Genomic DNA, 12,912 nt, shown 5'->3' with positions numbered 1-12,912 from the left:
CTTGCCTCTTGGGTTCCCGGAATCCGCTCATTTTCCTTCCCCCCCCTTCCCTTCCTCCTCCCCTTTCCCCCATGTACCCTTAATAATTTATAAATTATTATTGTATCTTATATTACACTGAAATGTTTTTAAACTGATTTTGATAGCAATTGTTCAATACTTCTTGATGTAATTGAACTATGGAATGATATAATGTCTAGATTAACTCCAAATATAATTGTTTAGGGGGAAAACAGGAAGAGACATTATTCATAAATTCTTAAGCTTTTTTTAAACACTTGGAAAAATTAGTGGCTATCACTAACATATATTAATACAGTGTTCTTACTATGTTCAGACATTGTATTTTCTAAGTCTTTCAACCAAGATCACTATATAATCTGTGGGACCCTTTACAAGATGAAAATACAAGGCCTTTTGGCCTAAGATTACTAAAGACTTCAAGAGAGTGACAATAGGATACTGAACCAAGCACAAGACTGTTCTGACATGGAAGCAATCCTGCTTGGAGTTCTCCTGTGTAAGATATGTTAGCCTCGTTGTCTTTCATAATGGATTAAAATTATGAGTGTTGAGATAGCCAGATTTTTTTACTCAAATATTGCAGCATGTCTATGAACTATAGATTGATGTTGAGCATTGTGGAACCTGGCTCAAGGACATAATCATGGTAAGGAACAAGCTCTCCAGCAATTCATTCTTAATATCTTTTTTCCACTTCTAGTTAACTGAAAACAAGCTAGGGATCTTTAGCTATATGTCATAGTTATATGCTACTAAGTCAATTTAGAATATAGAACTGCCATATCATTCTAAGCTAGACCATATTCTTTATGAAAACCAATCACCAGGTCTTTTTTCAAAGAGAGCAGCTAGTGGTTTTGAACTACCAACTTTTATGTTAGCAGAACTGGATTTTAATCCTTTTTACCACCAGGGAACTTTAATTTTACACACACAAATGAGAGAGAGAGAGAGAGATTTAATGAGGGCAGTTAGAATTTAATTATAATACGCTCTATCCATACTCAAAAATAGAAAACCAAGATGGTATGGCAGTTTGGTTAAATCGACTCAATATTAGTTGATTATAGTTAAATCTATGTTATATTTCAATTTTGATCATGCCCTATTTAACATTTTAGAAAAGATACTAAGTCGTTCTTACCAGATTTGCAATTGTCTTAAAGGCTAATGCATTTGAATAGCAAAATCATAATTCAAAATTCCTGATATATTGTCATGATAGGCTTAAAACCATAATTATGAGGGAAATACATTTTGAAATGATTCTGTTCTAAAATCACTTTAAAGGACTTTTTATAATTAAATCCATGTGTTCCTGCTTATTTCCAATACTTAGAAATTGCCTTGCAATTTTTCTTCTATTAATTTTTACAATATCCTCAGCAGAATATCCAACAGTTTCTATGTGTACTATTCAGTAACATTGGTTATATTCTCTGAGCTGCACAATCATTCTCAACGGCCTTTTCTGAGTTGTTCCTTCCCCCTTCACATCAACTCATTGCCATGCAAACTTTTATCTCTAGGGTTTGTTCCCATGTAAAATCATGTTTTATGCAGAAATTTGGAACATGGAAACAATGTATAATGTACAAAGGAAATTATCTGTACTTTCATTACTTAAAAATAAATAAGAATGCTATTTTTTTCACTCAATAATATAATGTGAAAATATCCAATGGCTGCCAAAATTTAAGCATGGAGACTTCTCTGTCATACATAATCAAACTATTTATTTAACTAACTAGCTGCTGACATTAGATTATTTTATTGTGAGGGCAATGAATGTACAAATTTGCAATTGATGTGTGTATGGATTGTGATAAGAGTTGTATGAGCCCCTAATAAAATGATTTAAAAAAATAAAATAAATGACGCTCTGAACCAAAACAAATATTATCTCCATCCTTCAATGTCAAAGTAAATGTCATTGATAAGTTGCTAAACGAGTGTTTTATGGACGTTCAAATGAAACTTCCTTGATCAACATAGATCCAGTATGATTATTTGTCAGCTATTAATAATTAACAGGATCCCTGGTGGTGTACAGTGGTTACTGTGATAGTTTGTTAAACTCTTGGTCAGCATTTTGAAACCACCAGCTTCTCTGTGGGAGAAAGAAGGGCAGTTTCGTCTATTGTATAGCATCACTATGAGTCTAAATGGACTTGATAGTAGTGAGTTTGGTTTCATGGTTTAATAAATAGCCTTGTAGTGATCCAACTTACTGAAAATTGTGTTTTCCAAAGGAAAGAAAACAAACTAAAACCTGATTCCACAGAGCCAAGATTAGTTTTTGCTGCTTTTGTTTAAGAGGCACGAATGAGTCATAGAGTCCTATTTTTTTTCGTGTGTCACTTACTTTTGTTCATTTGTGATATTCCCTAATATGCTATAATACCCCCCAAATTGGAGATTTCAATTTACTTATTCCTGAATGCCCTGTAATAAATGTCCAGTCAATATATTTTGGGTTCTATTTGAAATATGATTCCACTCCTGTGCATCTCACACAATTTTAGATTGCTGTACTTGGCATATAGAGTTCAAACCAGAAAACCTGGATTTGGCCCACTGGTCTGATGAAATATAGATAGAGTAAATAACTGGCAGAGTGGAGCTTGGAAATGGGGTTTGTCAGGGTCGTGATTAGCGTGCTTCCGATCTTTAAAACTATCAAGTGGGAATGATCCTCAATGCACTCACTATATGATGGTTCAAAGTTCAAAATGAATTAAACAAAAGACACAGGTCACAATAAGGTAGGCTTCCATTAGATACAAGGATCGTGGCGAAGGGGCAAAGTTGATGGCCAAGCATGGGAGAAGCTGGTGCTCCTGGGAGTGGAAGATTGTAGAGGAGCGCTCATATTCCTTCTCCTGCCTATGGTGTTAATGATCCCAACACCCAACTGTTTACAGTGAACAACTAAAAGCCACCAGGAAATTTAGTATGGGACAGCTTGCTATTCAATCTGATTATGTGAGGTGGATTTTGAAAACAATCATTTATTATATATTATATATGTTGCATTATATATAATATGTATAGCCTATCTTCACAAGGTCAGTGCAGAATTGTATTTTTATGTCTCCATCTAAAAGGAAGTGAAGGAATTTGTCAACTGCAGTGTTGCTGATGGCATAGAGCCATTATATATCCACAGGGTAATATTCCTTTATTTAAAAGGATTACTCATTTGTTTTTAAGGTTTGCTGTATTCTTAAATGCAATGCTGTGGCATATCTTATCGTCACTTTCCAGTACTGTGTTCTTCTATGGCATATCAATGTAATTTCATAATTATTACTAATGTGAACATGTTATTAAAATGTCAGGCAATTCCATAGCCAAAGCATGGTTGTTCCATAAAATCAACTCTGATGGTGACAGATAACTATGTACTTTCAGGAATGTCTGCATTCTAGCATGTACACATATAAAAATAGATATTTTCCAACCATAGCAATATTCACTTCTAGTTAGCATCACATATAATGAAGTTAGGAGCCCTGATTTCATAGTGGTTACCTGTTGGGCTGCTAACTGCAAGGCCAGCAGTTTAAAAGTGCAACCACTCCACATGTGAAAGATAAGGCTTTCTATCTCTGTAAAGAGTTAAAGTCTCAGAAACTTACAGGAGCTGGTCTACCCTGTCTTTTAGGATCACCATGAGTCAGAATTGATTCAATGGCAGTAACTTGATGCAGAATCATAGCGACCTTGTAGGACAAGTTAGAACTTCCCCTGTGAATTTCTGAGATTATTACTGATTACAGGAGTAGAAAGCCTCATCTTAACTCGAGGTAAACTTAACTTGATCCTGTAATGGCTATTTAATGCTGGAGGAATTCAGTTTGCTGGTATATTTTAAACATCTTTAACAGCTGAACCGCATTCCACTTTCATTTTGACATGACATGTCAATGGGCTGTGCAGTTTAATTCATTTGAGTCTCAACAAATGGTCCTCTGTAGAGACCTTAGAGAAGTTAAACCTATGGTTGGCACAAGTAGGATTCTAGTACCACTTAGACTAGCAACACAAGTCTCTCAGATCTTGACATTTAAAAGTACCTGTTCTGTACAAAGGGTAGCAAATTTAAAATACATTTCTGTATAAGAAATCATGACAAAGAATTTCATTTCTTCCCTATTCATTTCCTATTTGGATGCTCAAATCGGACGATTCTGATATACTGTAAGTTCTTCTTGAATGAAGTAGTTACCATATGTAGATAGGGGGATACTTCAAACATCTCTATACTTCTTAGCAAGTTAAACCAAGCCAAATAACCAGCTGTGTGGAAATTAGCTCTTGTTGTTATTTAGTTTTTTTATCTTTGAAAAAGAAACTTTTGAAATAAATAGGATTACAGGGAGGCCAATGATTAATCAGTAAATTTTCAGTCAAAGTAAATAACAGTACTCTGAGACAGAGTTGTTAAATGGTTGTTCAGATAGTACCACTTTGTTTAGCAAAACCTGTGTACCAAGGTGATGGATGACTTGTTACACAAATCATTGTATTCAAAAGAGTGATGACCTATGCCTGAAACAAATAACAATGTTTGAACAGAAAGCAAGTGTGATTTTATATCAGGAAGACTTTCTAGTGACAATTTTGGAAACACAAATATTTTCGTTTATTCATAAATGGCATTAAAAGAAGAGTTGTCGACTGCTCCTTTGGGTAGAGCCAGAGCATACAGTAGCCACTTTATGTAAATTTGTTACTGTAATTCTTATCAGACTTTAGACTTAAACCGATAGAGAAGACATTTTGTATAATGTCAAAATCTTGTATTTCGAAAACCTGTAAAGTAAGAAATAACCCCAGAAGGGAAATGTATCTCAGTGTTGTAAAAATTTTAAACAACATGTCTAGTTAAATTTTGAAATAGCGCCCTAAGTTTTTTTCTCCTATCCCCACTGTATTTTCAGCAGTTTGCCCATTAAATTGAAGAGGCACAAAGTTTACTTCTGGTTTTGAGATTACCTTCCTTGGCTATTTCAGTCAACATAACTTAAGTCAGATAAAACAATTTGATTTGGGGTCAATCTGGTGCTATTTTGATCGGAAGGTCAATCCACAAACAAGCAGGAACAGTTTCTCATTATTTTCCATCACCACGCCAAGCAGTCTCTTACTGAAGTCTTTCAAGCAATGTGTGACCTCTGTTTCAATACTTCTCACAGATTTCACAGGCTGTCACCACCACTCAGCCATCACTAACACAGACAACTGTAATGGAAACGGTAACTATGGTGACCACGAGGGAACAAATCCTGGTAAAACACACCGAAGAGGAGCTTCCACCACCACCTCCCCAAAAGAAGAGGCAGATTATTGTGGATTCTGAGATTCGGAAAAGGTGAGAGCATCCTATTCCTGGCTGAATGACCACACTGTGATTCTTTGTGAAGCAGGGGAGCGAAGTCACAGCTGCTTTCATGACCGTATCTGCACGTAAACATTATTTCCAGGAAGCTCAGGGAGCCATCGTGGCAGTTAATTTAGTGAGAAAAAAACACGATGAACATTTTAAAAATGTGCCTCAGGAATGAATCACTACCCCAACAAAAGCAGAAAGGTTAATGTGGGCATTGTTTCCGGGATTTAGAGAAGAAATCACAGGTGGTGAACTACCACAAGCATCCTTCCATCCTGAGAGAATTTGTTTGTGTGTTTGCTTTGTCTCATCAGGGGCTTTGTTTGTACAGTGCCCGTTTTCCATTCAAGGTCCTTCTCCCCCTAATGGCAAGGGAATTTCCATGAACAGGAAGCACACCTATAATAGAAGAGCTCCATTCTGCTAGGTTACAAGAACATGATGTCTCAATCTGTTCATCCCCAAACAGGGATAATTACAGAACAGATTTCCTGTTCTTTGATATTTATAAAGCCTTATCTCAAGGGAGTTAAGAATTTCTAACTGATCTTTTGGTGTATATTCTTACCGGCATTATATAAAGCAATGGATATATGAAATTATAGGAACATCATGTCACAAATGCCAAGCTGAGAGGAAACCACTAAAAATGGTACCCTTTCCTTTTCATTCCAATTGTTATAATTCCAAGATGAAGAAATAACATCAGAAGCATCCTCCTAAGCAGCATATGTTTAGGAAGGCATGGAGCACTTAGATTAGAAAAGGGTTTTATACAAGTAGAAAGAATTTGAGGAGGAATCTTGCATCCCTAAAAATAAGATATCAGCTTTTCCAGGGAAATGAGGGTAAATACAGAAATGTTATGCAGATACACTGTTTGGTACTTTCTGTGCTTCTCTATTAATCCATAGCTTCTAAGCTACTTTGATCATATCAAAGCAAGCCACTGGACCTTGTCTCCTAGATACTGTCTGCTTCTCTGGGTGAATCCTCTGCTCCAGGGACTGGCAAATCATGGCCTACAAGCTGAACCAAGCCTGCTGCTTGATTTGCAAGTGGATTAAATGATCTTTCCATTTTTAAGAGCTTGGAAAGTGTCAAAAGAAGAACACGTATTCTGTAAAGGTTATATGAAATTTCAATTTCAATAATAAGATTCTATTGGAACAACGTCACAATCTTTCATTACCTATCGCCTGTGCCCGCTGTCACAACACAGCCCTCGAGTTGAACTGTTGTGGCAGAGAGCCTAAATGAGAAGCTGACCCTTAACTGAAAGCAAACACTGAATCCCTCCTCTAGCCAAGAGGTCTTAAATTCATTGAATGTAAATTTTTTTTTGGTGGCCACCAATTTTAAGGAATTACCTTCCTGATGGCAAGTGAAATTTAAACATTCACAAATGGGGAGGGGGGAGAGGAAGTCATTATGGCAAAAAGAAACTAATAGGAACTTTAAAATATATATTGCAAATTGTTTCAAGGTAAGTAAAACACTGAATGAATTCACTTTGAACACCTGAGTAGCATGCCAAGTCATTCATGTTATTTTATTAACTCTTTAAGTGACTGAGTCGAAGGTTTTCAGAACAGACCGTCAGTTTTCATTCACGAATGCCTACACCTTTTGTTTCATCCATTGCAGTCCGCTCAAGGTAACTTCACTTCTTCCACGTCTGCCCTGTGTTTCCTGTTTCTCTCCCACCTTCTTCTCAACACTTCTGAAGCCTGCCCTGGAGTAAATAGTGCTCTTTGGGTCACGTTAAGTACATGTCTTCATAAAATGCTTGGTGGTAATATGGGCTAGTGATTCGTGGGAGAAATCTGATAGCTTTCCCAACGTTTCTCCAAGCAGAGTATTTGGAAATCTAGATACTTTGTGTTTACAATATTTTGAGGTCCGACCCAAACCAGAACTCACCAGAGCAAGTTGACGCTTGTCCAACTATGACTTCAAAAACTTGCTCCAATTTCCTGTTTTGAGAATATTTTTGGCTCAAAAATGTTTCTTGACTTCTTTTGGTTTATAGACAAAAGTAGCTACTGGGGAGACACTGTCTCTTAAATCCTGTTGCTATCATACACTCTCAGCAGTTTTTGTAAGTACTTGCTATGAGATATCCATATGGGAACATAAAAACTAGATCACTTAAATAAAAGGGAATGCTCTTTCTTTGAGTGTTTTATTAGGTACTGAAGCCCCAATTAAATGCTTTATCTATATAGCTTATTTATTCATCCCTGTATCTTTTCACTCATTACAACCCTCTAGGATGGAGTAGAACCGTCCCTGTGGTTTTCTGAGACTGTAGATCTGTACGGAAGTAGAAAGTTTCATCTTTCTCTCCTTCTTCCAGGGAATGGCTGTTGGAATCAAACTACTGACTTTGTGGTTAGCAGTCCACGACAAAGTTCAATGGACTCCATGGCAGTTTGGTTCAAACCCTAGAGGGCAGTTCTATTCTATCCTATATGGTTGCTGTGATTCAGAATCCGCTTGATGCCAGTGATTTTGTCAGTTTGTTTGTGTGTTGTTTTATGTCCCATAAAGATAAGTATCTTTTTATCATTACCAATATACACAGGTAGTTTAAGAGCTCTTGAATAAAAATTGCATCACAAGTATTTTGCTTGTGATGAGGGTGATTAGGTTGCTGAGCGTGAACTTTGGAGTAAAAGGTGACCTTATTTCTTGGTTTGCCTGAAGCCATTTCATATTATACCTGTTGTCTGAGAAGAATTATGTATAGCTATAACTTTCATTCTAAATAACATCCTTGATTTAAACAGCATAAAGAGATATATGGACACTTTATAGACTGAACAAATAATTAGTCGATCATTAAATTCAGCGATTGTTTACAGGATGAAATCTGTTTAAATATGGTGCAATGTTTACAGAGACTCCAGGAAAACATGACCGAAAGCTTTGTGGTGGCCAGGATATAAGAACGTATATTTAAATGAGATACTGTATCCTGCTCAATCTTTGGAATACTGCTCTTTTAAAAAATAGTGCCCTCTTTTAGCTTCTATGTATACCAGTTATCTTCCTATTTATCTTACATTACTTGTTTTCTTCCTTTGGTTTAATTCTTATTGGAATATCCCATAAACCCACCCTTTTGCTTTCCTGACTTTCATGTGTGAATTGTCTCATCTTATTGATTCTGGCCTGATCTCTGGGTGAATGACTCCTAGATTGCATGACTCCTTATTGAGTTTCTTCTCCAAATTTCACCTTTATATCTCATACCAGGATGAGTATATTTCCACTCGTGTATCCAACCTGCAATGCATTCTTAATTTTCATCACCTGGGATGAATTTTTTCTGCCCATCGACTATATCAAGTTAGGAAGACATCGCACAGCTACATTGTTGTAAGGTGCTTTTATAGTCAGTTGCGACTCATAACAAGCCTATGCACCACAGAACAAAAAACACCGTGATCGCTTGCCATCCTCAGGAGTGTTCTTATGCTTAATCCCCTTGCTGCAGCCACTGTGTCAATTGTCACACCTCTCTTCTCCAGCCTCTGCACTGCGTTTGGAAAGTAGCCAAGTGCTCAGTTTTCTGTGTTGTCAAGCCACCAATGACACTTCTTTCCCGTTTACTTAGATTGCACAATAGTGCCATGCACATAACAACAATGGGATACATTTTCTCCTAAGTGAAAGAGAGAATGCTATAGTTCAACTAAGTGTGAGAGCTATGCGTGGTATTTGTTTATCATTTAAAACTTTTATATACAGATGCATGGTGTTGCTCTCAATAACAAACAGAGGGATATTTTGGTAATCTCTAATAATTCTGATTTAGCACACACACCCACAAAATGGCTAATCAACTACCTGAGATTCAATTCCAACTCATAATGGTCGTATAAGATAGAGTAGGAAGAACTTCCTCACAGGTTCCTGCGTTTGTGAATCTTTACAGAATAGGATTGCCACATCTTTCTCCTTCAGGGTGGGTGTGTTCAACCTTTTGATTAGCAGCTGAGTGCTTTAACCACTCAACACTATTGAAGGATTTAAAATGGAGCTTTCAGTGACATTGTCTTTTCTTCATTATCTAAGGTGTATTTAATTTGCCTTTTAATAATTATACAGTTTCTACATAAAACAATTGTCATCCTTAGACTAAGATATACCATGTGTTTGATGATTGTGGGTCACAAGGTAATTATTTATAATCCAAATTATCCCTGTACTCAGCGATATTATTTTATATATAAGTAATTATCAAAGTATGGAATTGAGACTTAAGTTAAAACCAGATCTATTATCTAGTTAATTGGCATTTATCCAGGAGATTAGTTCCTAATCATGTAGTTATTTTGAGACATTTCACAAAAGCTTTCCTTTACGCGTTTGTACCAACCAAGTGAAACCAATGGCAAATCGACTCCTTTTCTTTTTTCAAGTAAACGCCATCTTTAAAAGGTCATTTTCACAAGCAAGGCATGAATGAATAAGTGACTTTGACAGCAAAGCAGCATGAAGGCATTCAGGGAAACCTAAATTCACCTATGCATTAGCTTTCTCTTGCTGAGTCCCACATGCTTACTGCATGACAGGGAGGAGTTGTCTAGACAACCACCAGAACTAGGGGTGACACCCATATGTCTGAATAGAACTGTTCTCCATTCACTTTCAAGATCTGGTTTTTGGAAGTAGATTGTGTGATATCATAATGTTATTAAGTTTATTTCTTTGGTTTCTAATGTCCATTGTGATGGCTACACAGAACGCACAGACAAAATTCATGACTAAATGGTTTACTAAGGAAGTTAACAGGGTGTAATGCCAGTGAAAAATGCTCGGGGTTGAATTGTTTATCAGGACATATTAGAAAGTTCTGTCAAGTCTGCTAATAAATGCCAAAAGAGCGTACGCTGTAAGTCTCAACTGCATGGCATTCAGCCTAAGCACCCCAAGTTGGCAAATCTGAATTAAGTGCCCAGAGGCACTCCATCCCAATAAGCCTTACTTGGCTTCAATTCTGTGGGTCAGCAATTCTAACTGTCCCAGTTAAGTACCCTTAGACATCCTACTCTGCAAGCCAGTCTCTTGCCCCAATCTTTACTTGCTCTGTGGGTTGGGAGCTCTGGCTCCTGGTTCTTCTGCTGCTCTTATGATATTGTAGCTGTCATCTGGATCCAGTAGGTTCAATGCACAGAAATTGCTGTTTCAGAAGTTGTGCTCCAATCCTAGCTATTGTTGGTAATGAGATTCTTCCTCTTGCTTCTCATAGAGTTCATTTTATATACAGCAGAATGTCACTCTAGGAAATCCTGTTTGAAATTACTTACAGTTGAATCCTATCAGTATCCTCTCCCACATTCTTACCAGACTCATACAGAGAAATGTCATTTGGCAGGAGTTAGAGACTTTGGATACAAGAGGCATATTAACTAACTCACTACACCTGAAGATTGCTAGGTCATTCTTCCAAGGAACTTCCTGGTACAATCAGACCTCAGACCATTTGGTTAGCATCCAAGCATGTTAAGTTTTGCAAGACCTAGGGATTTCACACCACTGCAGACCTGAATTATTATTTTAGATTTTTTTCAACACAAAGTATTATTTATTTTACTGTTATGAAACATGCCTGCTTTACCAACATACACACACACACACACACACACACACAAACTCAGGGTTGACTTGTTTATCAGGCCATATTACAACGTTCTGTCAAGTCTGCTAATAAATGACAAAAGAGCATACTTCTTGGCTGTAAGCCTCAATACACACTCACACACACAAACACATACCACTGCCATCAAGCACATTCTAACTCATGGCAACACATAGTGTAGAGCAGAACTACTCCAAAGGGTTTCTGAGATTATAACTCCAGGAGCATACTGTTTAACCAACTACATCACTAGGGTACGCTCTCTCTCTCTCATCTATCTATCTATCTATCTATCTATCTATCTATCTATCTATCTATCTATCCATCCATCCATCCATCCATCCATCCATCCATCTATCCAACAGACAATAATTCTGTATCATCTATATTTAACTATATAAAACAAATACACCACCATTACACACACACACAGGAGCAGGCTTTCCTCTTTTTACAATTCTGTAAGATCACTACCTAAATAATTTTTCTTTGGTGTATATTTGAATTTTACTTAAGGAACTATAATCTGGAGGTTGATGCTAAAGCAATTAAATTTATTTGAGGAATATAAGTGGATACTTTAGACCAACGAGATAATTTTTGATTTTACTACGTGATAAAAAAGATCTTAAAATATTTAGAGTATGGTTTTGCAATAGAGTTTTTACTCCTTGGTATAACCCAGAAAATAAAAATATTTTAGATTTTTAGATTTTTATTTTACTATGTAAAATAAACTTGTCCACTGTTACAGGTTAATTGAGGTCCAGAAAGGTTAAAAAACTTGCTTTCATTTGCAAAGTACAGAATGAGTCTCCTCATTTGCATTCCAGTGTTATAGTTAAGATACCATGTTTCCTTTTATGTATCACTCAAATGACCTTGGTCATGTACACAAATTTCAGTTTAGAAATAATTTTGGTGAGGAACAGAAACTCTACATATGATCATTGTTGGCACTCTTCAGATCACCTAAAACAGTGGTTCTCAACCTTTCTAATGCCGCAACCCTATAATACAGTTCCTCATGTTGTGGTGACCGCCCAACCATAAAATTATTTCCGTCACTTCTTCATAACTGTCATTTTGCTACTGTTATGAATCGGGAAGCCTCTGTGAAAGGGTCATTCAACCCCCAAAGGGGTCACGACCCACAGGTTGAGAACCACTGATCTAAACTATATCTGTCATTTTAATATTAATATTAATAGTTATTTTTCAATATATAAACATTTTAATGATGGTAGGAATGGGAATGCTAGATATACATTAAGAACCTAAACTAAAACCTACTGTGATAAGTCCATTCCAACTCATAGTGACTACGTAGATTTTCCAAGACTGTAAATCTGTACAAAAGCAAGTAGCCCCATTTTTCTACCACTGAGAAACTGGTGGGTTTTAACAGTTGACCTTTTGCTTAGTAGTCCAATGCTAACCTGGCAAGAAGAGGAAAATTCTATTGTGGGAATACTTTGAGGGAGATTATTAAAAGAGAACCATCATGTGGGAGCTTATTAGATTTGAAAACCCGTGGGCTCCACCCAGACCTCCACCTGATGTTTGTCAGTTGGCCATACTGGGGTGGTGTGGGTGTTGCCATGATATTGAGAGCTATATCACTGGTACTTCAAATGCCAGCAGGTCACACAGATTTCAGTGGAGCATCCAGATAAAACTTCGACTAGGGAAATATGCCTATATAAATCTGACAGAATTACAACCGAAAACATTATAGATAGCCATGGAATATTGAATGATACAGTGCCAGAAGATGAACCCTTGAGGCTGGAAGCCCCAAAATACAACTGTTAAAGGACTGTTTCATCAAAGCAGAGCCAGC

General features: G+C 36.8%; 1 protein-coding gene across 4 annotated transcripts in view; it reads left to right on the top strand.

The window, feature by feature from the left end:
• The window catches only part of DMD (dystrophin), a 2,430,848-nt gene that overhangs the window by 759,264 nt on the left and 1,658,672 nt on the right, over positions 1-12,912 (top strand). For all 4 annotated transcript variants that reach the window (XM_045298663.1, XM_045298661.1, XM_045298660.1 and 1 more), the window contains one exon: positions 5,226-5,401. In XM_045298663.1, the coding sequence (XP_045154598.1) occupies positions 5,226-5,401 (176 nt within the window). The remainder of the gene's footprint in view (positions 1-5,225; positions 5,402-12,912) is intronic.

This window comes from Echinops telfairi, unplaced genomic scaffold (genome assembly GCF_000313985.2).
Source record: "Echinops telfairi isolate 266 unplaced genomic scaffold, ASM31398v2 ScPeMD7_7436;HRSCAF=8474, whole genome shotgun sequence".
In the NCBI taxonomy this organism is placed as follows: domain Eukaryota; kingdom Metazoa; phylum Chordata; class Mammalia; order Afrosoricida; family Tenrecidae; genus Echinops; species Echinops telfairi.
Note: the sequence above shows the minus strand (reverse complement) of the source record. Positions and strands in the feature narration are given on the sequence as shown.